Source organism: Acartia tonsa, chromosome 4 (assembly GCF_053477335.1).
Source record: "Acartia tonsa isolate MP-2025a chromosome 4, ASM5347733v1, whole genome shotgun sequence".
Classification (NCBI taxonomy): domain Eukaryota; kingdom Metazoa; phylum Arthropoda; class Copepoda; order Calanoida; family Acartiidae; genus Acartia; species Acartia tonsa.
Window position 1 is genome coordinate 6641825 of NC_137263.1, and position 25571 is coordinate 6667395.

At 30.2% G+C, this 25571-nt stretch overlaps 1 protein-coding gene across 1 annotated transcript in view; it reads right to left on the reverse strand.

Annotated features, from left to right (window-relative positions):
• Positions 1-258: 258 nt before the first annotated feature.
• LOC145318194 (uncharacterized) overlaps positions 259-25571 on the reverse strand; it is a 62225-nt gene continuing 36912 nt past the window's right edge. The window contains exons 8-19 of the mRNA XM_080159536.1: positions 24246-24308; positions 22671-22707; positions 20303-20399; positions 9447-9567; positions 9080-9145; positions 8606-8680; positions 7934-8076; positions 7433-7572; positions 7012-7294; positions 4034-4103; positions 3266-3393; positions 259-2178 (exon numbers count right to left, since the gene is read on the reverse strand). Coding sequence (XP_080015662.1) covers positions 2063-2178; positions 3266-3393; positions 4034-4103; positions 7012-7294; positions 7433-7572; positions 7934-8076; positions 8606-8680; positions 9080-9145; positions 9447-9567; positions 20303-20399; positions 22671-22707; positions 24246-24308 — 1339 coding nt within the window. The 3' untranslated portion in view covers positions 259-2062. The remainder of the gene's footprint in view (positions 2179-3265; positions 3394-4033; positions 4104-7011; positions 7295-7432; positions 7573-7933; positions 8077-8605; positions 8681-9079; positions 9146-9446; positions 9568-20302; positions 20400-22670; positions 22708-24245; positions 24309-25571) is intronic.

Here is a 25571-nt window from a genome sequence, read left to right on the forward strand (position 1 = left end):
AAAACTAATAACAATTCATAACATACAAAGCAACGTGCTAATTTACAGCCCTGATCATTTTGTACTTAGATAATTACATAAGTTCATGATTAAGAATAATATTATGTGCCTTCAATAGTAAAGGCATTTTAACTCTAGATTTGTTACTAATGCTACACTTTTGTGATTGTTATCAGCCTCGATAAAATTAGAAAAATATTTATCCCTACTAAATAATATACATGGTTATCTATCCCCAAATGAAATATGCAATTGTAGATTAATATTTATTTCTAAAATACATATGATTCTTACATTTAATTAGATACAATATAAATATTTTTAAAAATTATTTCTTTTCAATTAATTAAAAATTCTATTTTACTTTTGAAAATAATAAGCAATGTTTTTTTTTATAAAAATCTATTTCTATTTTTAATTAACACAATAAATTGTTATTATTTCAGTCATGAAAAAAAACAAGAATAAGAATATCATTAAAGCAAAGCACAATGTTTCAATTCGTTTTAAGTTTTTTTTAATTTGCCGCTTAAAAACTTTAGTCCATAAGTTTTAATGTGCCACATAACTTTCTATTTGTTAGTTATAAAATTATTTAAGTTCAAACTTAAACTATTTTTTTTATATTTTATCTTACTTTATTAATAATGCACTTTCGAAAACTAATCACCAAAATGTTAAAAAGTAAAAAATGTCATATTATAAAAATACCATTACAACAGTAAACAATTAACATTTACTTATATTCAACACATTATTAACACAAATTTTATAGTTTTAAGAATATGTAAAAAAATGAGATCTAGAAGATTTTGTTCAGAATGAATAATTTTGTTACGGCGCGGCACCTATTTTTTTCAGAATCGGAATGGTTAAAAGAATTGCCCCCAAAGTATTTTCAAATTTATATAACATCTAACGTTGGCAACCTTTCATTAGGTTATAGAAAATTGATTAAAAAAAACAATTTTGAGATTTTCTACATAATAATAGTTCTTTGATTCTTTGTCCAAAAAAAATAAGTCCAATTTATTTATTAACATCCCCTGTAATTATTATAATGATAGAAAAGCACATAAATTCACAATAATATAGATAGACAGAATAATAAAATATGTTATGATAATAATATTATTATTATTATGAACTGGTCCAGTAATAAAAACATATAATAATTAACAATGACATGATATCACAATACTTTAACATTAACAGGATTTGTAGGCAGATCTTCACATTATTAGCTTCAGCAATTAAAAAAAACAAAACATTGAATGGCTTTGCCTTAAGCTTATGTGAAGCAATTTTATTATATAGTTTCCCATAGGGATTATTCCCATAAGGAATTATCATTACAGCTTTTAATTTCAATACTATTTTTTTCGTATTAAACAATAATTTTTTTTTAGTTACAGCAGTCCCCAACCTGAGGACATGATTAAATAGACAGACATTTTAGTACTTCATAGTTTTTATTGAAAGACAACAAATGCTTACAAATCCATACATCAGGGATACAGGGGCTTATTAATTGGAGATAATTAGAAAAATCTCCTGTTGACATATCCCTGTATTCAAGTTTAATTCTTACATAGAGCAAGTTATACAGAGGTTCAGTTTTAGGGCCATTCAAAATCAGCCAAATCTGTCAATTTTCATAATTTAATTTATTGGAATAAAAAATTCTTTATATATAACTATTTTGCAAATTTTTCAAGCTCTAAACTTGCCCACCTCTTTAAACAAAAACTTAAACATATTAAAAAAACATGAAGTATAGATTAAAATATGCAAATTGACTGATATTTTTATGTATAAAAATGTGTTGGCTAAATTGTTTTTTAATGTATAAAAGTTTTACAATAATTAAGCTAAAAAAAAACTAAAAAATTACACTGAATTTAAAATATTAGCTCATCGCAGTAAATGAAAGCAAAAATCAGTTTTGTTTTTAAATGATAATAAACTTGAATTATCACAATTTCTATTATGTAGAAATTTGTATTTTCTAAGAAAATGTAACGGACAACGTATAAAACACAAATGAATATAAACTGGTGCATTAGAATTTGAACTCCCTAAATTGGGAGGTAAAAAGTATGATGATAATATGGATAAGGCAGGCAGAAACTGTGGATGCGTGGTTGGCCGTGGCTAAGGCTGTCGGGGAACAATCACCTTCAAATTATCAAAAATTATATTTCACATAAGTATAAAGCAAAGGGTTTAAAAGTCAAGGTTATGGAGGGGGGGATGGGGTCCAAGGAAAAGGCGTTTCAAGGTCAGAAATATTTGACCGTAGAGTAAAAGGTAAATCTTTCCTTCTATCCTAAAATGAACCTTAAAATTTTCAGGAACAAATTCAAAGCTTTCAACAACAAAAAATATGGACTAATAAGTTCAGCCCTTTATGTGATTTTACTGATCGAAGACACTGAAACACACAAACCCATACATCTGACTACTTTGGATAAGAGGGATCAATTTTTGACAAAGTATAAACAAATCATATGATGTCAATAATTTCAAATTTTATTTCAGAAACAAAGTAATCTTTTAAGAAAATGTTGTGAACCTCAGTTTAAAAGATTGGCAAAGAATTTTGAAATTGAATGTCCGCTAGAGGAATGCCTGAGGTATTATTATCAAAGTTTTAGAATTCCAAAGTTAATTTTGTTAAAATACCAAGACTTTGTTCTCTTACAATTTCATAGTTGGGCCAATTTTAACAAATATTTTACAGGAAGATGGAAAATTTTTCTTTCATTTCTGAGGGCAAATGAATCATTTTAGGTTTTAAAATTTACCATCAACACTTTAGCAAATGGGAAAGAATATCTTAGACAATAACGTCAACAAGCTGTTCAGCAAATACTTAGAAAGATTCTTTTCATACAAAAGAAATAGGATGTCTTTCTGTCTATCTGTATGTAACAAAGGATCTTGCTAACCCATAAAGTTCTCCTTTACAATGTAGCTTCTAATAAGATCAGTTAAGTTTAATAACCATTATGGGGGAGGGTGCCAAAAGCCTCCCAAGAGAGAGTGTAGCCGTTAGTTGTTTAAAAATTGCTTAAAATAAAATTTGGAGATGTATTAAATCCGAAAGATTTAATGATGGTACCTGTTTACTTCTGTATAGTTTTTTTATGATTGTATTTTTGCTAAATTTTCACAATCTTCGTTTTTAGTTTGTATTGAAAATAATAGAATGTTTAAACATTTAAACAAAATTCTTATCTTTTAACCAAAAATAAAATCTTACCGTAATGAACAGCTTGAAAGTTGACAGAGTTGTTGTTGGTTGCTTGTGGAGGAGGTGTACACTGGGTCACAACTTCCAGGTTAAACCTGTCCTTACCCTCTCTCAACAGGATACAGAATCTATTCAGGCTGAAATTTAGAATTTATTAACAATTTAAACAATCGTATTAAAAGTAAAAATGAAAAAAATACATTAAAAATTTACAAAGATTCTAATTTGTTGGCATTTACATCAAGGATCTAAAGGGATGAGACAATGGCCGATAAATTGATGTAAATCCTCAATGATGATACACAAAATTAGTACAGTTGTAGATTACAATAAGTGGTTAAAACGTTGGGATACTAAACTTAAATTTAATAAATGCCCCAAAGTTGTTGAGCCGACGAATAAGAAAACGAAAATAAAAAATTTGGGAACTAGTGTAACAAAAAGCCCAATGTCCCCTCCCTCCCTGTAAGACCTTAATACTTAATTTGAATATCCTTTTCACTGAGAAAATAATAGGATGATTAACGTACAAAGAAAGATTCAGGAAGTTTTATTCTCTTCCCTTTCTATAAAGTAAAACTTCATCATGCATGACGAAGGATGATGATATTCATAAGTATGGAAGCAAATAACTAAAAATAAATATAATTGAGATATTAGGTAAAGCCTGGTTTACAAACGTAGAGATTTAATTAAAGTGTAGTCTCTCACAGAATATAGCTCCTATGAACATAATCTTCCTTTATAAAAAAAATAATTGCGTATTATTTTTCTTACCTATTATTTGTTGGAGAAAGAATAATCATTTTACCCTCTGGAACATGCCACGAGTCATAGCAGGTATATTCTAAAACAAAATTGTAACTATAGTGCTTTTTGGATATTTATTTCACAAAAATTTTATGGATTTTTATTCAATTGACAATCCATTTATTTACGAAAGTACAAAATCTCTGTGTTACTTAAGATTTTCAAAACGGCTGGGACAATAAGTAGTTTCGTAGTTTCGTAGTGGCAATTAATCAAAAGGCATTATAAACTCTCATTGACACTAATGGCCCATGAATACCAAATAATATTTTCCCCTTAAGACACTTTTTATATTATAAAGAAAAATTTGACTTTTAAGGGACAATATATCATAACTCTCTACGCCTAGTAGCTAATGCATTAGCCACTGATTTATAATAAAAAAAAAGAAGCAACAGGAGGTATGCACAATTTTGCAGGTAAAGATCTAATTTATCTAAGTCCGACCTAAAAATGTTATATTTTGCAGTTTCTATCGAATATTTCTCTCTGCATTTAGAATAGTCATAATACTTTTTCAAGTTTTTACATCAGAAATGGGCCAAATATTAAATCAATCTTAAAGCAATTCCTTAAAAAAAAACAAAGTATGCTCTATAAAACGTCTGTCCCTATAGAATATATAGAAATAACTATTTACTGTTACTTTCGCTTTTTATGTCTTTTTATGGATCGATATTTATAGTTTTCAAAATTAAGTTACTTATGATGATTATTCAGTTGAACTTTGTACTTTCAGAGCCCTTTTTATACAAGATTTTTATTGATATGAGAAATTTATATGCGAGTAATTATGTTATTTTCTAAGATTTTGTGGAAAATTTGATAGAAGCGATTACAAATAAATATTTTATCCTAACTCTTCCCCCACCCCCCATGGAAATATTTTGCATGAATTTTTAGATAAATGACCCCATTGTGTTGTGCTTTTTAGATATGTTTTTTATTTATTTTGATCCCATACGGTTGTTTTATAAACAATAAAACCCAACTGTTGTAGTTGAAGTTTCTTAGTATTCAACAACCCAATAATGTGCACATAGGGTGGCTTTATAAAGTTTCTTTTAGAATTCAACCTAACAAGTACTTTCAAAGTTTATAACTATATTACAGTGCAATGGCAGAACAAGTATATAAATATTTCAGGATAGATTTCAGTGATCTAAAGGGATAAGACAATGGCTGACAAAGTCCCCAACGTTATTAAGCCAACAAATAAGAAAATGTTATTGTAAAACTTTTGAGACTAGTTCAATAAAAAGCCTCATGCCCCCCCTCTCTCTGGATAGATTTACTTACGCTCTTACTATGGGAATTTAACCATATAAAATAATACCTCTGTTTTCATATATAATACTAGCGGCTTCGCCCCTAGCCTCTAGGGGCTTTGCCCCTAAGAGGTTTGATTAAACCAATTTTTCTTATTTTAGATTTGAAAGAAAAATTTTAAAAAAAATTCTTTGGGGGGGATTTTTTTGGGGGGAGAGGGGGGGGGTAGTCGACCCTACTATTTTAATTTTAGTTTTAAAAAGAAAAGAAAATTTTTTTTTTGGGGGGGGGGTATTTTCATTTTGGGGGGGGGTTGGGGATGTCCCACCCCCCAAGAAAATAGTTATAAACCTTCCCGGGACCTATGGGAAGCTACCCTGTAAAGGAGAACCCGATCGATTTAGCGGTTAGCGAGATCCTTCGCTACAAACAAACAGACAAACTGACACACAGACAAACAAACAGACAGACAGACATCGTTCTACTTTGTATTATAGATAAAGATTTAGCATGAAAATATAAAGGACTAAAACACCCAACTAATTATAAAATGTATATGATAGGAATAAAAGTTAAGGATATCTGGTAAAAATAATGCAAAACTTGGATAAAACTAAGTTTCTTGCCAGTTAATTCTATGCACCAAACTTAACTTTAAGCAATTCTTGTTCCCATTTAAAGAGGAAACTCTATACATTAAAAAAAACTTATATATTTTAACTTATGTAAACTTTAATTATATATTTTCAAAACTAAATATATATCTAAAAAATTACAAAATATTTCTTTTTTTTTAATCATTACTGGATCTCTTTTGAGACAAATATAATCATTATTCTCATTCAACTGGAAATACAATTCTTTTATTCTATTAAAAATGATATAAATTATTGCAGGATATTTTAAGGAAGAAAGTAATTTTCATCATTCCAACTATTTTTTATAAGCAGATATGATTACTTCAAGTGAGGCAGTTTTTCATTTACCTCTAAACTTTTCAAAACTAAATTATGATCAAACACTTCCTTAGGAAATGCAAAAATATATTTATAAATGCATATTGCTGTAAATAAATTTATGTGGAAAAATAAAACTCTCGTTTTACGTTTGAAATAATTCCTCAAAACGAACAAAGTAATAGTGTCTGACTGATTATGACGTAACAAAAAAAATTAGCCAATGAGAGGCCGTTATTGACCAATGGTAAAATTTAGAGTGGCCTCTCATTGGCTAATTTTTTTGTTACGTCATAATCAGTCAGACACTATTACTGTGTTCCCTCAAAACTATTGAACGTTTTCAATTACCACCAAAAGGATTTTATTTTGATTTTAGGGTGTGTAAGTTTAGCTCAAAATCCTAATCAATATAATTCCTGCAACAGGAGATCCCATAAAGATAGGACACTGATTTTTAAAATCGTTGTCACCCCCGAACCCCAAATACTAATATAAATTTTTGATTAGAATAACATCAAACCACGTCTTTGGTTATGAATTGCGCTTATTTATGGGCAATTTAATTCCCCTTTCGTTGTGCTCGACATAGAAGCTGTAAAAATCAGTTTTCAACGTCAACAGTTTAACGAGATTTGGACAAGGTTCGAAAACGACACCTCCCGGCCAACAAGCGGGCACGTTCTATTAAAGTAAAGGCCGCGGCTAAGCTTTTCTTACCTTTGCCGTAGTTTGTGCACTGGTTTGAGAAAGACAATGTGTATGGATTACCACACGAGGACACGACAGAAGGACACTTGGCGTCAGAACCCGAGCTGGATCCTGCCAGAGGATCAACCTCGTCAGTGGCTGTCACAGCTGAGGCTGCGCTAGCTGCAACGCGCTGGTCCTTGACAGCGGCAGCTGTGATTATTGGCGTGTTTACAGACGGTTTGTTCAAATTCTGATAAAAATCATTAATATCATTTTTTAAACGAAACAATATTAACATCAAACATTTCCCCTGTCAAATATGATCATAATTAAATTAATTTTAAGTTGTTTTCTAGTTCCTTTTTAAAAGAGCAAGGAACATTAATGCTAAAAAAAGCAAATTAGTTTATCTCTAAAAAAAAATTTTCTCTTTTTGTATGATTCGCACTTTTAAGTTACAATAAATGATTTTTCCCTGGTTCAAATGATCAGCTGATTTTGTAGAAGTGGTATCCTCTTGGTTTGGTTTGGTTTGTGATATTCTGTACTGACCACTCAGGGGACAAGATTTTCTCTTTATATCTACACCTGAAGTAAAAAGAGACAAGCTAATCATTTTTGCTACTTTAGACCTCAATAACGACTGTAACTGCCATCGAAAGAGGGGAGCAAAAAAAATCTTTGTTTTTTATAAGACAGACCTAAGTATTTTTTTTGGGGGGGGGGAGTGTTACAGTTGACGACATGCTAATATATTAATGATTTTTAAGGAAATATCGGGGATTTCACAATAGATAGTGGCCAAACCCACCAGCCTTCAGATTATTATCCATAAAGTTTCTATAATCTTTTGTAACAAACTCCTTACAGATACTCTTCTTCTTTTTTAATATCAGAAATATTTTTTACTTCATAATTCTTAACTTAGCAAATAGGAATAAATCCATACCTGTAATTAAAACTGGTTTAGTTTGGCTGAAGTAAAGATTTGGACTGCAAGCATCCTCTGGTGAAAAGGTAATCTTTCCAACTCTTAGAATCATAACATCATCAGACACACGCTCTAGCTCCACACATTGAAATCCACTCCAGCTAAACGAAATAATATTTTAGCTTTTTTTATTATTTAAAACATATTCAACAGGATTTAATCTTCAAAGTGTTTTTTCTTTGCCTATTTGTATATAATATTATCTATTATATCATTATAGTTTTGTTTTGTCTCCAAATCCTTAACTATCCTGTTTTTGGATATTTTCTTGCGTTCCCCTCAACATTTATCCACTATCTATTATTGCTCTTTTAAAAACTTTTAAAAATTTTCATAATAGGTATATATATTCCGAGTTGTTTAGAGAGTGTTAAAAAGATAATCATTATTTAACAATCAAATGCTTTATTAAATTCAAACTTACACTAATTAACATTTATTATAATGTGATAGGGGAGGTGTTTTAACTTCTAATATTTATTAAAGAAAGGTTAATTGTGTAATTTAATTTAGATCTCATATTATTACTCCCTGATTTTGCTTTGCTTTAAATCTTTTATTTAGGCATTATTAAAATTTTATATACGCTTCGGGCCTAAAATGTTAAGATAAATGTAGAATGAAACTCACCAGTGTTCTGTTGATAAGGTGACCATTCTTGTCACGTTACTGCTAACATGTACAATTTTGGTACATTGTAAATTTCTAAAGGAATTTTAATCAACATTAGTCTAGCAAGAGGGCTTTATCCCACAGCTGATTTCTTCACGTAGCCTTTGGATTTAAGGTTTTTTAGACAAGAAATTTTGTACATATACTTAGAGTGAGCTCTAGGAAACAAGAAACTTAATTTGTAATCGCTGTATGAAGGTTTTTGTCTGAGGAAAAATTATGATGTTCACCTAATAAAAATGCACAATAACGGCTTATTTTTTTAGCACCTTAGAAAAAAAAGATTTTGTAATACATTGCATTTTTAAAAAAATCTAAATATTGAAATTTTTTATAATTTTTATCTGATGATACATAAACAGAAATTCCTATACCCTATTTTATTATTAGTTTAATGTTCTTAGTTAAAGTTGAAATGTTGATTAAAATTTCCTGTAATAAGATTCTCCTTGCTGGAACTCATCCAAGGATAAAGATTTCAAATCAGGATTCGCCTCCCTTAAAAATTTTATTTTTTTAACAATCAAACATAAAATAAAAAGTATTACCTAGTTTTTATTAAAGCTTTTTTTTACCGGATTCTAAGACCAAGTAAAAACTAATAAGTAATCAACTCTTTAATTTGTTTAGAAACAAAGTATTGAGCCTTGTTAGAGCCAAGACATTCTTTTGTTATTGCTTATGATAATATTACTCGCAATCGTAGGTAAATCTTGTATTGTTGTGACGTCATCGAGTCCACCAATAAGCAGAGCTAAAATTTTACATAAATTTTTTTTTTCTAAAACAGTTCATTTACCTTAAGGTTAGAATTGACTTTTGATGGTCAATATGAATATGAGTGCTCCCGTGCAGGCTCATATAGGCGCTATGCTCCTTGGCCCACTCTGGATATTTACATCCTCGCTCTGGCTCACGTACTAAAAAATAAGAAAATAAAGTATATTTTTAAAAGGGAATATATCTTTAAAATATTCGGCCTATAAATTTGTAGTAACATATAACGCATCTTTGAAAATCCGAAGTTTATATAAAAAAAAATCAATCATATCTATAAACCTACACCAGAAAAGATAAATTTAGTATAATTATTTTTTGGGGAACATGAAAATTTTATGATGTAGATTTTAGGCACAGCTCATAGTACGCATAAATGTATATTATGAGATAAGTAGGAACTTCTTTGTCCATAAACAACATTACAGTAAGTGCACTAAATGTTTCTATGTAGCTGCTGCACCCATAGCATCTAGGGACTCTTGTCTTTGAAGGGGATGAAAAATAGCAGAGGCTTAAATTTACAAATAAAATAGCCTAAAACAATCCCGTGACCTATGTGAAGGGAAAACTCTATCAGTTCTGTAGTTACTGAAATCTTAAGCTGCAGACAAAAAACTTACTACTTTATAGAATAGGATAATATAAAATCTGGGATCAGATGCAGTTTACGGTAAAACGTAACTGGGAAATGAAGGCCTACAAATAATCAGGAATATCTTAAGTAACTAAGTATCCTTCTTATGTCGGTTAAACAATGTGCAGACATGTAATAAGTGTACGTACAGACGCTAAATTGTAGACTATCTTTGCTGCTGCGTATTTAAACTAAATGCATACATTTCTTGGTCAGTTCCTGAGTACTACACAATTAACGATTTTAGAGGGACGTACTATCAAACTAACGGAGGAACAGACTAGCCCTAGTTGTATAGCAGATGCGGCACTATAGATATATTTATGTTGATATATGGAAACTATTTTTGTAATCTGGGCAGACCTTACTCAATATATCATACAACAGAATATCCAGCAATCAAACATTATTCATTTTATTTATCTACATTTCTTTTCTCTCTTTTTTTTAGTTTTTCTTTAAAATTTACTTTTTATATATTATCTCTTAAAATGTAAAACTATTATAAATGCTAATAGATAAGTGAATTTATTTGAATTTATTTCGCCAATTCTTGGTTTAATCATCCTTGTTTATAAAAACCACTATAAAAATGTAAAAATATCTAAGGCTCTCACAATATGTTTTTACCACATTTACCTAAATTTAGAAGAAAAAAAACATTGTTCTTCTCAAACAGCAAAAACCCTTAAGATGTAAAAAAATCAGTCAAAATATTTCCGTCTAAAATATGTTTTTCCTGAAAAGAAAATTATGGATTCTTTCAATTTTTCACGCCAATATTTTTGTCTTTAATCCTTTGCTATTTTTTTACAGGTTCATTTTGCTAAGTACTTAGTTTTGCTCACAGGGTTAGGTTAATAACACTTAGATAAAACTACAATCCTTTCCTCCCCCAAAATATCAGCAAAGGCAGAATGTTTTTGTAAACTTTAAATTAAAGATAATTATATAGCTATTGTCCCAACCCTATATTCCTGACTTTGCAAAGTACTTTGCCAAAATATTTGGTAAAAACAAAATACTCGGTTTTTACCAGGCATAAAGAAATCAGTAAATGGAAGATATATTAATCTTTCCGCCAATAACATTTTGAAAGCTTTACTATCATTAGGGTCTGTACGAACGTCTTAACAAACATAATTATTAGCTCTTTTCCTTTATTTAGGCTTGTTAGAATTGTAACAGCCATTTCAAACTTTACATATTGATTCAAGTAACAGTTACTGAGAATCTAGAAAGTTACCAGAAAGTCCGTGAATCCATTTAAAACATGCTGATTTTTAATTTTTTTTACAACAATGTTTTGTATAATATTATTTACCTATGTATATGATTATTGGAAAATGATTCATAGGACAATAAGGTATAATATTTTAAGCAAATCATCACTATAGTCAAGTATAGACACAATTTTGCAATTTATGCTCTACTTATTAAGTTTTGACACTTCAATTGTTAATGTTCGTTTGTTCTACCGGTATATTTCAGAGCTTTGCTCTTGTGGATATAATCATCCCTGTTTGATGAACATTAATCTATATTTCTCTCTCTTATCCCTGTCTCCTTGTGTTTAACAACACTCTTGTTATCCTGTGGGATGTATACAAGTTTTTTCTTAAAGTTTATAAAACTACATTTTTCAAAATTATATTTTTGCATTTACCCTTTACAGTGGGGCCCCTTGCCGCACCTTAATCGGTTCCTATTAGAGCTAGAGGGCTAAATTTTTTTTGTGCAAGTCCCCTGTTTGATAATGAATTTCCGACCTTTTATAAGTCTAAGTCAATTTTCGCTTCCTTCACCCTTTTATTTAACAACCTTTGTTTTTAGGTCTTTTTTTACTTAAAAATTTCAAACGGCTGTAATTTTTTTATTTTTGAAGCTAGAAGACCATTTTTTTACATTAGAAATACCAAAATATAAATTTCAGCGGCTGCATCTGTTCTTGGCAGCTGCCAGCCGCCGCAGGATCAGGACCTGCAGGATCATACATGGAACCTGAAAGTGACTTGAACACCTGTATTTCATATAAGGATGTACTACTAGAGGATATTTTAGTATTTTGGTATGATAAAAAGCTTTGTTTTAGTCAAAAACTAATTTTGCTCTTTACCTGGATGACCCTGCCAGGTTTGCTGGCATCCTGTGCCCGCCAGGATGGAGATATTCAAAAAATTCCAACCCTCAGTTATGTGTCATACCCATACTTAAAAAGTCACGCAGTTTGGGCTCTTTATCTACCCCCCCCCCCCCCCCGACCGTTAAGGGTTTAACATATAATGACCATAATACCAAGGCTGACTTATACCTACAAAATTTATCCATTCAAATTTACGCAATCAATGTAGATTTTTAGATAATCAACCATTTGATTGCATGACTTTTGTCTGGATATCCTTATTGTACATACAATATACAATGATACATGTCCCTTTAAGGTAAAGCTACGGCCCATATCTAATACACGAATAAACATCCAACAAACATCGACTCTTTGATTGCACGACATTTGCTCTTTGTTTCGTGCTGAAGTAAAGATTAAATCTTATTGAAAGTCCTTCTTTAAATTATAATATATAGGGCTTAAAAAGCTTTCCTGTAAAGTGTTGAATATGTTATCTTCTAAAATTAATTAAATTGGCACCTCCTAATCATTTGAGATTACTAGTATAAAAAGTTAGTAAATGTAAAGTATCCAAGTTTATCTAATCTAATTTTAAAAGTTAGAAATAAGGTCAAAATAAGAAATTAATTAATTAATTATTTGTAAGTTACCTATTATATAACTGGGGTATGTTCGACAGACATAAAACTGTTTTGATTTCATTTTGAGAATATTGTTAGCTTGTTGTTGCCGCTCTAATTGTTTATCTTATTATTTTTTAAAAATCCGAAGCACTTAACATTTTTCTAAATATTTCATTGTTTTCTTATCTTAATGAACACTTTAGTACCTATTGAAAGAATTTTAGTCTAAGAGAAGAAAAGAAAAATATTCAAAAATCTTAGAAACAACTATTAAAATTTAAAATAAAAGGCAAAAATTTCATTCAAACATAGAGAAACCTACAGGCTAAATTTGAACAAAAAAACTGTGCTTTAAAATACAAGACAATAAAATGGCCTTTGTTGAATAGTGTGTAAAGAAAATAAAAAGTGGTATGAATGTCTAAGTATCAAATTTTCTTCAAGGAAAGGCTGAAAAGAATATCTCCAACACCATTTCTTTTCTTTTATTATATTCCTATTATATTGTTGAAATGTTAAATATTTGTTTTAACTTTAAGTGTAAAAATTTATTAATAGATTACAAGATACCTTGAATTCAAGGACTATAAACATTGGCCGGACGATTCATAACTATTAAGCTAGTCAAGGAGTTAGGTTTTACTAAGGCTTTGCCTATTCCTTTGTATGTATGTAAGGCTAAGGAAACCAAAATTCCTACGCTGGCCTGGAAATTTTTTTAGAATTTGGCTTGTTTGTTGTTTTGATTACACGACCTTTATCTACACAGAACAATTTTTGGAGAATATGAGGTCTTTGGGTCCTTACAAATAATTAAGAATCAATAAAAATTTATTTTATGGAAAAGATAGGAATTATATAAAGTAGTAAGCTTTTTGTGTGTAGCAAAGGATCTCGCTAACTGCTAAACCGAAATGGTTCTCCTGTACAGTGAAGCTTCTTATAGGTCCAGAAAAGGTGTTTAACTATTTTGGGGAGGATATATGCAACCTCCCAATGGGGGACTGCCATTTACACATCCAGCAAATTTACAGTGGATGTGTTTTTGCCAGTGCATTGGATGTATTTATGGCAAACTGAATTTTTACTGTATAAATGACAGTAAAATCGATTCTCATGCCATAAATACATCCAACACTGGCAAAAACACATCCCATATTTTTATACATATGTCAAAAATACATCCGACACTGGCATTTACACATCCATACTTTTTCATTTATATGTCATAAATACATCCAACACTGGCATTTATACATCCATAGCAATTTAACACAAAATAATAAGAAAACACACTTGTATATTATTTGAGTTATAAATATTTGTCAGGTTAAAATAAAAAGCATTTTAAAGATTTAAATTAAAAATATATTTGTCAGGTTAAAATAAAAAAACATTATGTAATAGATTGTTGTGACGATCTTGACCTTGTCACAATTCTATATATTGGTGTACCAAAATCATCAACCAACAAGTCAGACATATCCCCACTTCCATATTGATTGTGGGGTCTTGGAGGTCCTGTCCCTTGAATCCCTGTACTTCTATTGTTAAATCTCCTTAATAAATAAAAAAAGATTAGTTTTTATTGTTTATTGAATTTGATTAAAAACCCTAAACCTTATTTTATACCAATTAAATATTCTCTTTTTTAAGAAGCGTCGATACATTTATGATGAGAATACTCGATTATATATCCTATATCTACATATTTTATTCTTATTACTCACCAGATGTTTTGATAGAATTCAGTGTGGTCGCAACTCAGGCTTCGTAAACTTGGGTGATGAAGGAGAGCGGATCGGATTCTATAGCTTCCCGGATGGCAAATTTGGTCTCGGTGACTTTTGATTCAGCACAAGGACAAAGGATAGTCTTTCTGGGCAACAATTCTAGGAAAATCACAAAACCTACTCTAAAAACCTTATAGGGTACAGAGCAAAAGAGAAGGTGCAACATACTTGTATTTTGTAGTATTGTTCAATTCAGAAAGTATAAATCATAAGCTATCACCAAACCTCACCTCATTAACCGTCTGTTTTTAGAATCAAAACAAAGGCTTCTTACTAAACAATTTAGAATTAGGGAGATTTAAAAAATATTTTATAATACTTCCTGAAATTAAAATCTTTACATTTTTTTCTTATTCATGATATTTGTAACTGTTTACAAACAAAAACAAAATATTTCAACAAATTTTTAATCAAAAGCACTTTGATTAACACCTTGATTAACCCCTCGAGGCAGGTTAAAGCAAAAGTTTCAAAATGATTCAATAACTAATAAATATCTCACTATATAAATCTATAAAAAAAAGAAATTGGACAAATTCAACCCTAACGAATTGGATCTTTACAGAAAAATTGAAAATAATTAGAAAATAATCTAACTTATGCATAAAGCTTAAAATTAAATTAATTGTTCATTACTTATTAAACAAGGATGACACCATCTATGAGAACAAAGCTCTGAAACAGTAGGACAAATGGACATTAACACTTGTAGAATGTCATAACTGAATAATCAGAATATAAATGTATAAGAGTCGAAGCAAAATTGTAAGTAAAAACTGCTTGATAAAGGATAATGTTTATGGACATACTTACATTTCTGGGACATGATTATAGAGTTGCTTCGCTTATAATAATATACTTTGTTGTCACAGGAATCACATAAAAATTTGTCCATGTTTAAAATGGACATACGGACACTCTGGTAACGATTATGGAGTTGCTACGCTTGCTAAATCATACCTTCTACAGGAATCACCTGCAAAGTTTTAAAATGATTGGACAATTCTAACATGCCTATGGACTGACCAATCCTAATTATAGAAAAGCTTCTCTTTGAAAAAAATAACCCTAAAATATAAAATACTAAATTCTATTTGAAGATATAAGACTTAATCTAAAATAAGCAGAAAAAAGCATATATTGGGGCTTTACCACAAAGTTGCCTATCAAGCACTGTTCCCCTCCTTTTTAATTTTTTTTTGGTTACCTTTGCTATACCAAAAGGAGTAGTTCCCCTTTGATCGTTTTCAATTTGCTTTACATTAATGGTAGGGAAATGGTGGGGCTCTGTGCTCTACAAGGCACTTTGGGGGAAATTACCCATATTTTAAATGATTGAAAAAGTTTGTAAGTTGTAATATTTAGAGAAGATTAGTAGTTTTTAGGTTTAATTATTGCAGTACTTAATAAATCATGATTTCAGGGAAGCTTTTTTATTTTACTTCCCTAATTCGCCACTTTCCTCCAACGTGTTTAGCCATTAGATACAAGAAGTTGCCAAGAAAGTCAAAATTAAACTACAACAAATATCATAAAATGTATGATTGTGAAAATACATAGCTATGTAGTTCAGAATTTTATTGCTAGGTGTCGTAAAAACCTTTTTTGAATTTAAATTTGTAAATGAGATAAATATTTAAACAATCTTAAATATTTTTAAAAGTATTACAGCTATCCACTCTTTAGAATTTTTAATAAATTTATTCACTATTTAACATGTAATTTACGAGTAGTTTATGATTTAGATAAAATACCTAAAATTTGTAAAAAAAGCTTTAAGTCTGCTCATACATCTTTAAACTGAATGTGCAGACAAACTCTGACAATCCTTTTAGCATGGCTTTTAGTAAACAGAGCAAAAAGTATTAAAATAATGCTTGAGTTTCTTATCAAATTCTGCTTAAAGTTGCTTTATCTCATCATCAAGTTTAAACTGGAAATCTAAGAAATCAGTTCTAAAGCATTGTTTGCCAGAATAGCCTTCCCTTGTCCCTGGATTCAGCAGGGCTAGGTAGATGTAATCTCCTTTCACTCATTATATGCACAGTTGGAATACAAAAAAACAAAACGCAATTTACAATTTGCAAATGAATAATATATATTTTACAAATAAATAACAAGATCTAATGTAATTGTTTATAACCCCCAACTGTTTTGATATATACATATATAATGTATATATTAATTAAAATACAAAACGTAAATTACAATTATTTTAATCCCAATATTATATATTTTAAATCGATAACAAGATCTAATGTAATTGTTTATAACCCCCAACTGTTTTGATATATACATTTTACATATTTATATATTTACAAATATATATTAAACATAAAAATGTAGTAAACTTTTACCTAATAATTTGAGGTTCTTCATCGATCAGTCACAAAAAAATAGCCTCTGGCTCTGCCATAATAAAACAATGAACTAACAATAAATATCTAAATTATAATATTATATAGCAATAATTTGACCACCTACGGTAATGTATTGATGTTTTGTAGGGAGCATCTTGAGAACAAGGGAAGTAAATAGGGGAGAGTAACTAAAATAGGGTAAAAAGTTTAAGACCTATACATACTGTACAAAATATAATTAATTGTAAATAAATATTCATATAAATTAATCTAGATGTGTATTTGCCAGTGTTGGATGTATTTATGACATATTATCGAAAAAGTATGGATGTGTAAATGCCAGTGTTGGATGTATTTATGACATATAATTGAAAAAGTATGGATGTGTAAATGCCAGTGTTGGATGTATTTATGGCATGAGAAAAAGTAAGAAAACATTTTGCCAAAAATACATCAACTGTAAATTTGCTGGATGTGTAAGTGCTATAGCCCCCTCCCAATAAGTATAAAGAAATACCCCCACCAAAAAATATTATTTTTCCTCCTTTTTGAAACGCAAATTGAAAAAGGGGACAGGAGGTGACGTGTCCCCCTAACACCTTAAGTACCCCTAGAGGCTTCTAGGGGGCGAATCCGCTAGTTATAAAAGAAGAAGTATATCTTTGTAAAATATTGTTGATACAGCACAGAAGTAAAGTGAGTGAGTTGTATGAACCTTGAAAATATGATTGCGGTAAAATTGGTGCTAAGAGCTGTATGCCAAATATACACTCTGTTTAACATACTTGATACATAATATTATATATATATTAGACTGTTTCAAAATTCCTTCAAATGGCTGGTCAGAGATTTGCTAAATTCTTAAATTTGTTTTATTTTGTGGCGGACAATCAGAGAAATTACTTTTTTTGAGGTCTTAAGAATCTTTTTATAACGTCACACTGGCCTATCATTGAATTAGTCTGTGTATTGCGGTACACCGACAAACGTCCTAAACGACAAACCTCCTAATGCGACATCTCTAAAGTAAAACCTCCTAAAAGTTTTTTTAAAAATTAAATCTTCCAAAATTTGGGTAAAAATGTTTGAAATTAATTGAAAATTTTTGTTAAAAATTTAAAAAAAAAAATAAAGGTCGAATTTTGTATTGCAAGGATGTATCGGGTTCGAAACCATGCTGTTTGATAGCCAACACAGACTTTGGGAAAACTGTCGAACGGATTTTTAAATTTCTCCCTGTGTACAAAGTTATTCAAGAAATAAAATTCAACATTGAATGAGTTCCGAGTGTATTATCGCCATTTTTAATACATTTCTAACAGTGGTAGATTTTATCCTAAAATTTTGGAAGATTTTTTTATATTTTATCATTTTTGAAAAATTTTAGGACGTTTTACTTAGGAGATGTCGCATTAGGAGGTTCGTCGCATTAGGACGTTTGTCACATTAGAAGGTTTGTCGCATTTGAGGTTTAGGACGTTTGTCGTAGTAGAAGGTTTGTCGGTGTATCGCCTATCATTAGCCATTTGTAAAAGTATATAAAAATGAAAAAAAGACTCCATTTGAAAAATAAAAAAAATTTAATGAGGCCAATGTAAAAATTTAAAGAAAATGAAAAGTCAGATTGATATAAAGCTCATATTTTAGTAACTATACATTTATTAGGATAAAACAGAAAAATGGAAAAGGCTAATATAGAAATATATATTATATATCTTGGTTATACGTTTTACATGACTGCACTGAAAATAACGTTTAAATATTTTATTTCATTTCAAATATTGAACATTTTTAGAAATATATGTAAATCTTTGGTAACAAATAATCCTAAAAAATAAAGTAGAACAATGCCTGTCTGCTTAGAATATACATGGATATTATGACAGGGGAAAAATTATATTCAATTTAGCTTGCTAACATGGGACTCGTTTATTGGCCAGTTCGTTCATTAAGTAGGAAGGGATGGGATGGAGTAAAGGGGATGGATGGGGTTTATCGTTATTATATCTTGCTGCGAGTTTCACTTATTTAGAGAACATGAAAATCTGGTGTAAGATCCAAGTTATAATATATCCATTTATAATCTTGAGAAGGTGTTAAAAGATCTAAATTAGCTTATGTTAATAACGAAAACATAGGACCCTAAAGACTATAGGCGGAAATGTTAGAAAGTTAAATTAATTTATCAAAGCATACTATAAAAATTTTCTTGCATTATTTAAATAAATACATAAAAGGTCAGACGGTGACATTTAATTAAAAGTTATAAAAAGAGTTTGAATATAGGAAAAGGTTAAACATTTATGTACATAAAGATTAACAAGAACAATCATGTTCATTAGAAGCACAGCATTAACACGATAACAGCATGTTTTATGGAAAAAAGAACTGCTATTTTTGAAGACATGGTTCCTATATATTTTACTAGCGACAACGCAACTAGCATTTAGGGACTATGATGGGCAGGGAGGGACTATAAAAATAGCTTAAAACCACCCCAAGACTTAATTCTGAAAATTAAATAGCTTAAAACCATCACATAACCTTACATAAAATAGAGAACCAATTCGGTTTTGTAGCTATAGAGATATTAAGCTTTAGAAAAAAATCTTACTACTTAATAGGATAAGCAATTTTCTTTTTTTTTTTAAATGTAAGAACCTGTCACTAAACAGTCATTCTATGCAACTAACCTAAAAACCAACAGACAGAACATACTTGTAGAGAAGCCTTGCTTATGAGAATGTTACTGCAGTGACATTCTAGTTTTATGCCTAGCCTGAACTTATGTTCAACATTCACAAGTATAAATTTACATACCGTAATTAACAGACATGTTTTCTATAATTTATTCCTTTTAAGTTTTTTTTCTTCACATCTTGAAAGCTTGAAAATGGGAACAATGGTGCAAATAACTTGATAATCTTAATTTTTTCTTATAGAAAAATGTAAAGTTTTCTAATAACGTCTTCTTATTCTTCTTATCCGTTGGCTTAACAACTTTAATGAATTTTGATTGATTGGATCATTATGATGGGTGTTTAAACGTTTCAATCAATATATTTAATCTTCTGAAAAGGAAACTTTGAGTATCATCATTGGGGATGTATATACATAAATTTATGGGTCACTGTCTTATCGCTTCTGATCACTGATTTTGTGTATCATCATTGGAGATGTTCATAAATTTATCGGCCATTGTCATATCCCTTTAGATCACTTTAGATTTACATTTGAGATAAAGATGTCAAATTAGGAGGGTAGCTATTAATCCTTAAGCGTCATTGCGCCTCTGTGTGCATTATTATATATTCATGTAAAAGATAGAAACGCTTACCTCTTTTTAGATTGAAGGTAGTTTGTCCCTCTGTAGCTGAATAAAGATTACATTCTCCTGCTGCCGACATTGCCAACTCATATCCAGTATAAACACTCTGTCATGCCAATCCAGTTTTAGTTTTTTTAAGTTCAAAATATCTTTTGTTGTTCTTTCCTTGATATAACTTTTCCGTCGCTGTTTTTTAGGAAAAACACCGTCTTCCAACTGCCTATTTTTCAACTAGCCGTAGCAGTTGCTACCTTGCCACAAACTCAGCCTTAGCCTCTAGGGCGCCTACCTAAGTGTGGCTTGTTGAGACGGCTTATTCAAGCCACTATTACTTCCTTCTTACACACATTTTTCCCATCTTATACGGATAAATTGGACAAAAAATATGCAAGTGGCGCAGCATTAAGTCTATAAAAAAAAACAGCCAAGCAATTTGTTCTGTGCTTTATTTTAAAGGTGAAGCATATAAATAGTTAATTAATGGAAATGGCAAGTGAAAGTAAGGAAAAAGGTTAATGTATTACCAACCATTACAATACCCTTTCTAGTTCAGGGATTTACGGAATTAATATTGGATGATTAAAATCTCCCCACCACCCAGCCCACATAAGTGCTGTAGCTATAAATTCATCCTTTGTAAGATGATAAATTATGGGGTAAGCAAGTGTTATAAATTAATTAAACCAATATTGTTCCCCTTCCACCCTGATTATTTTCACCCTCTCAATGTGTAATAAAAATGTTAATGTTAAATGTTAGCTTTTTGTATAATGTTGATAGTTTCTTTTAGCATAGAAAATGTTGTAAAAAAAGAATGAAAAAAATATTTACAATCTTTTTTATCAATCGAATGTCAAATGTAAGTGGTCGTTAAATGACTATAACATCTTTGTTTGTTGATGGATTTTAAAACTAAAAAATTTCTTTAAATTTAATTCTTATAATCTCATTAATCTTATTGATTAAGCCTGCAACCAAAGCATGATATGAAATTTAGATTTTTTTTATTTTCTTCTCAGTAAAAGTAATTTGCATATTATTTTCAGTATGGCTTCGAAACCGATTAATATCCGATGAATTAGGACCGGTTCTATGCCATACTGAAAAATGATGTATAGCATCATATTACAGACAATTTTACACTAACATTAAATTTAAATTCATAACACAAAACTGGTTTAAATTTTATTTAAATTAATAAAAAGGCTAAATTCCCCTAGTTAGTAACGAAACTACTCTATTTCTTGGTAGAGTATATCCACAAGTAGATACTATACTGTACCAATAAAATAATAATATAGCCATTTAATGGGTTAAAAATTTGGGCACTGCTAGTTTGAACCACCCAATCAAGAATAAAAATTCAAAGATCTATAAGGCCAGCGAATGAAAAAATATGTTTAAAAGACTTAGTATGTGCATAATCCACTGTACGTTCTACGATCATTCCATGTTTCAATTTTAAAAATTGAAAACTATTACTGCAGAGTTGCACTTTACTATTCTTTTTTATTTGTTTCGCTTCTTATTGTTAAAATCGTGCTTGTTTTTCATACTTTTAATCTTTTCTTCCCCTTTGAATCTTCCTTTGTGTTACTAGAATTAGTAACACAGGAGTTGCTCAAAACAATACATGAAATATATTGGTCTTGCAAAAATATTTTTAATGGAATATTAGCAATTAATGATCAAGATGCATGCAGGTTAAAGATCATCCCGAATATATGATGATGGTTACTTTTGATGAACAGCTTGTCCTGTTTATAGGCCAGCCAAAGCATTTCGCCTGCTCCTACCATACTTCTCAAGATGCCAGGATTCAAACCAACATCTTCCAAAAACTGTGTTGAGATAATTAAACATACACATGAATATTTTAAAGCAATATATGTTTTGTTAGCTTCTTAATTTTGATTATCCATGTATTATTGATTATGCTATTTTTAAGCCATACTTAGAATATTGTGACATTACCTAATGAAATGCATTGTGTGGGTGGGGGTGTATGTTATACGTTGTGTGTATTTAAAGGGAGACCACACCCTGTCAAATATGGGAAATTGGATCATTTATTGTATACAATTTACAAACCAGAATATAAAATATTAAACCGTAAACTTTTTAAATACATTTTAGTTTAATATTTTTTGTGTGAAATTCTTAATTTTCTATGTAGAGTATTTTTAGGTATAATTCTGATGTTAGCTTAGTTTTTTTTTATGGCTTAATAAAGCGTGAAAACAATCTTTACTTTACTTACTCTGAAAAATGATAGTCCAGGAATTCTAAAGATCAACCATGTATATATATATATCAGCTACCATACCTAATATTTTACTTTATTGTTAAATTTGATATTTAAATAAACTTGAATTTCCTTGTATACGAAGCATCTAAAATTTGTCTCCAGCTCCCTAAACAAATAACGAGGATGAAAACATCAGAAAAGCGAAGTTCAAGCAAAGAAGATCTTCTTTGAGTTCAAGAAATAAGGATGGTCAAATTTGTAATTATGGAGTTATGCTATAACTATTATAATAAAAATATATCAATTAACTATTCAAAAATCCCATTTAATCTGACTCTTTATCAGTAGCCTTCGTTTTTCGTGTGAGGGGGTGGTTTTGTGTTGTTGGAGAAAATATGAGTTGTCGGCTACGGCTCCGACTCCATATCGATGTGGAGCTGGTTTGCATTGCGTCAAAAAGTGTGTAGTGCTTGACTTATAGTATACGTACGGCTTATAGAGAAGCTTTGGTTGTCAGTAATAGCAATATTAAAAGTTTTTTAATCAGCGCAGACATTTATTTCATATCTAAGCTTAACATCTGACATAGTTCATAGAAAAGCTACGTGTTTAAAAATAATATTGTAATAATAATATCAAAATAGGTAAATAGTACCTGTTATGAAAAGTAAAATAAAAACCAATAGTAGGCGTATCATTTGAAATAAATATTTGTATTGTAGCTATACAATTTTCTTTCAAATACAGGCGGATATTTTTCTGTCAATTTTATTTCTTTTTTTTTATTAAAACAAAATATATAGTATACAACTTTTCTTTTAAACGGTTGTTTACAGCATAGCTGCTATATAAGATTTATAGGTAACGGTCGGTTGTATAAATAGCAATTTTTTAGTATTTTATTTTAGTGGTTCTGCGCAGGGTTCGGAAGCCGCGCCTCAGCCGCGCATAAGCCTCAGTTTTAAACCTGCTTGTGAGCAGAAAAAGAAATTTTAGAAAGAAGGATTGTCTACTAAAGAGACAGTTTTATACATCCAGCTAAATTTTATAGTGATAAAATGACGATTTCACTGAGGCTTACACGCGGCTTACGCGCGGCTTCCGATCCCTGGTTGTGCGAGTGCGTGAAACAAAAATATCAGGGAAAAATAAAATTATGAGGGTGGTGGAGAGAATTGAAAGGGAAAAAGTTGGTTTTCAAATTTTGCAAGCGGAAATTACAATATTCAGAAAGGATTTCTAAATTTTCACTATTTAAATTCATAGGCTTTTTACACATTTACTACAAAATATAGGGTGTAGTTATAATAAGTAGGTGGTTGGTTTATGTTTTTGCTAAATAGTTAAGGGATGGAAGTTAAAGGTTAGAAAAAAAACAGAAAAAAGGAAAAAACAGATTGACAGACAGGTACTAATATAGATGATCTTCGCTAATCAGAAACGTCCAAGGAAAGGAGTTGGGTGTTAAAGTTGTTTTACCCACCCCCCCCCCCCCCACTCACCAACAACCATTAGTAATCCTTTAAAAAATTGTTCAATGCCTTTGATTCTATATTTTGTGTACACCACCCCCTTCCTTCGAAAAAAGCTTAGACATCCTTGTCGCTATATTACTAAACAACCTCATATGAATTTATAAATAATGAAAGTTAGAAAACAATGTTTTAATAGAAATATGTTAGACGTTCATAGTAAGAAAATTACCTAGATGCAGACTGTGAGCTTGAGAGACGGGCTACAAAATAATCTGTACTTCCTTCACGCCAACTAAAAATATAAATAATATTGTAGCACAACCAATTCACAAGAAATCAATTTTAAACCTTAGACAAGCTAAGATAGGCTGCTTCGGTAGAGTTTTGGTGGCTGTAGATGCGAATTATCAAATCATATTGCTGCTCTGCTGATGTTTACTTATTTAATGGCAGCTCATACGTGGAAATGATAAAATACAGTGTACCAGTCTATTAATGTTATGTCTATTATTTGTTAGAAAAGGCAGGATAAGCCTCGGGCTTGGAGGACTGTAGGCGGCCAGGATTAAGTTCACTTATATCCAAAGTTTACCATTCAAAACTAATAAATCTTGAATTAGTTTGTAGAAGTGCTTAATCAAAGAATCGATTCAGTAGATTGTGACTGAGTGAGTCAAATGCTCTCCATAAATCCAATAAAATAGGTCAGACCAATTTGAATTTGAAAAGTTGACTCGCATTTAAAGTAGCAGAGGAAGAGAAAGGCAAGATTGGTAAAGATAAAGGGAGTGAGAACAGGTGGAAAGTATGTTTTTAATGGCTTCAAATTGTAGAAGATTCGTACATTAAAATGTGGAAAATGGCACTGAGCTGGCACAGAACTCATACACATATGTACATACACACACACGCACCCATACACACACACACACACTCAAATTCTTTTCAACACACTTTTTTTCTGGCAAATATGTTAATTTCAAATTTGCTTGCCATAAAACTGAATATCTAATGTTAAAAATCAAATCCTCGAAATAAAATTATTTCACACTCATTATAAAAGTGGGTTCAACCATTGAAATTAAAAATAATGTTTTTACTTTTTATATGTATGTGTGTTGCTTTCTAACCCTATCTAAAAAATACATGATTTTTATAGAAGCTTCATTTTGATTTTATTGATTTTATTTAGGTTTTATTGTTAAAATGTCAACACTCAAAAAACGTTTTTATTTTGTTATATTTAAGAGAGAGAGAAACCAAACATATGGTCAAGAATACAATTTTACCATTACTTCTTTCTCTTTTTCTTTCTTTTTTTCTCTCTCACGTCCATCTGTTTCTCTCTCTTTTTCTTCTACAAAACTCTTTATCATTTTCTATTTTTGTGTATCTCACTGTTTAATTCTGTAATTTTGCAATGATATTTACTTGAATGGGACCTAGTTAAAATAAATTGAGCCAATTTGCCTCCTGCAGAAAAAAATGGCGGAAAATTATGAAAAAAGTGAAACATTATTCAAACAGCAGAAGACAGGGATATAATCAGGAATCA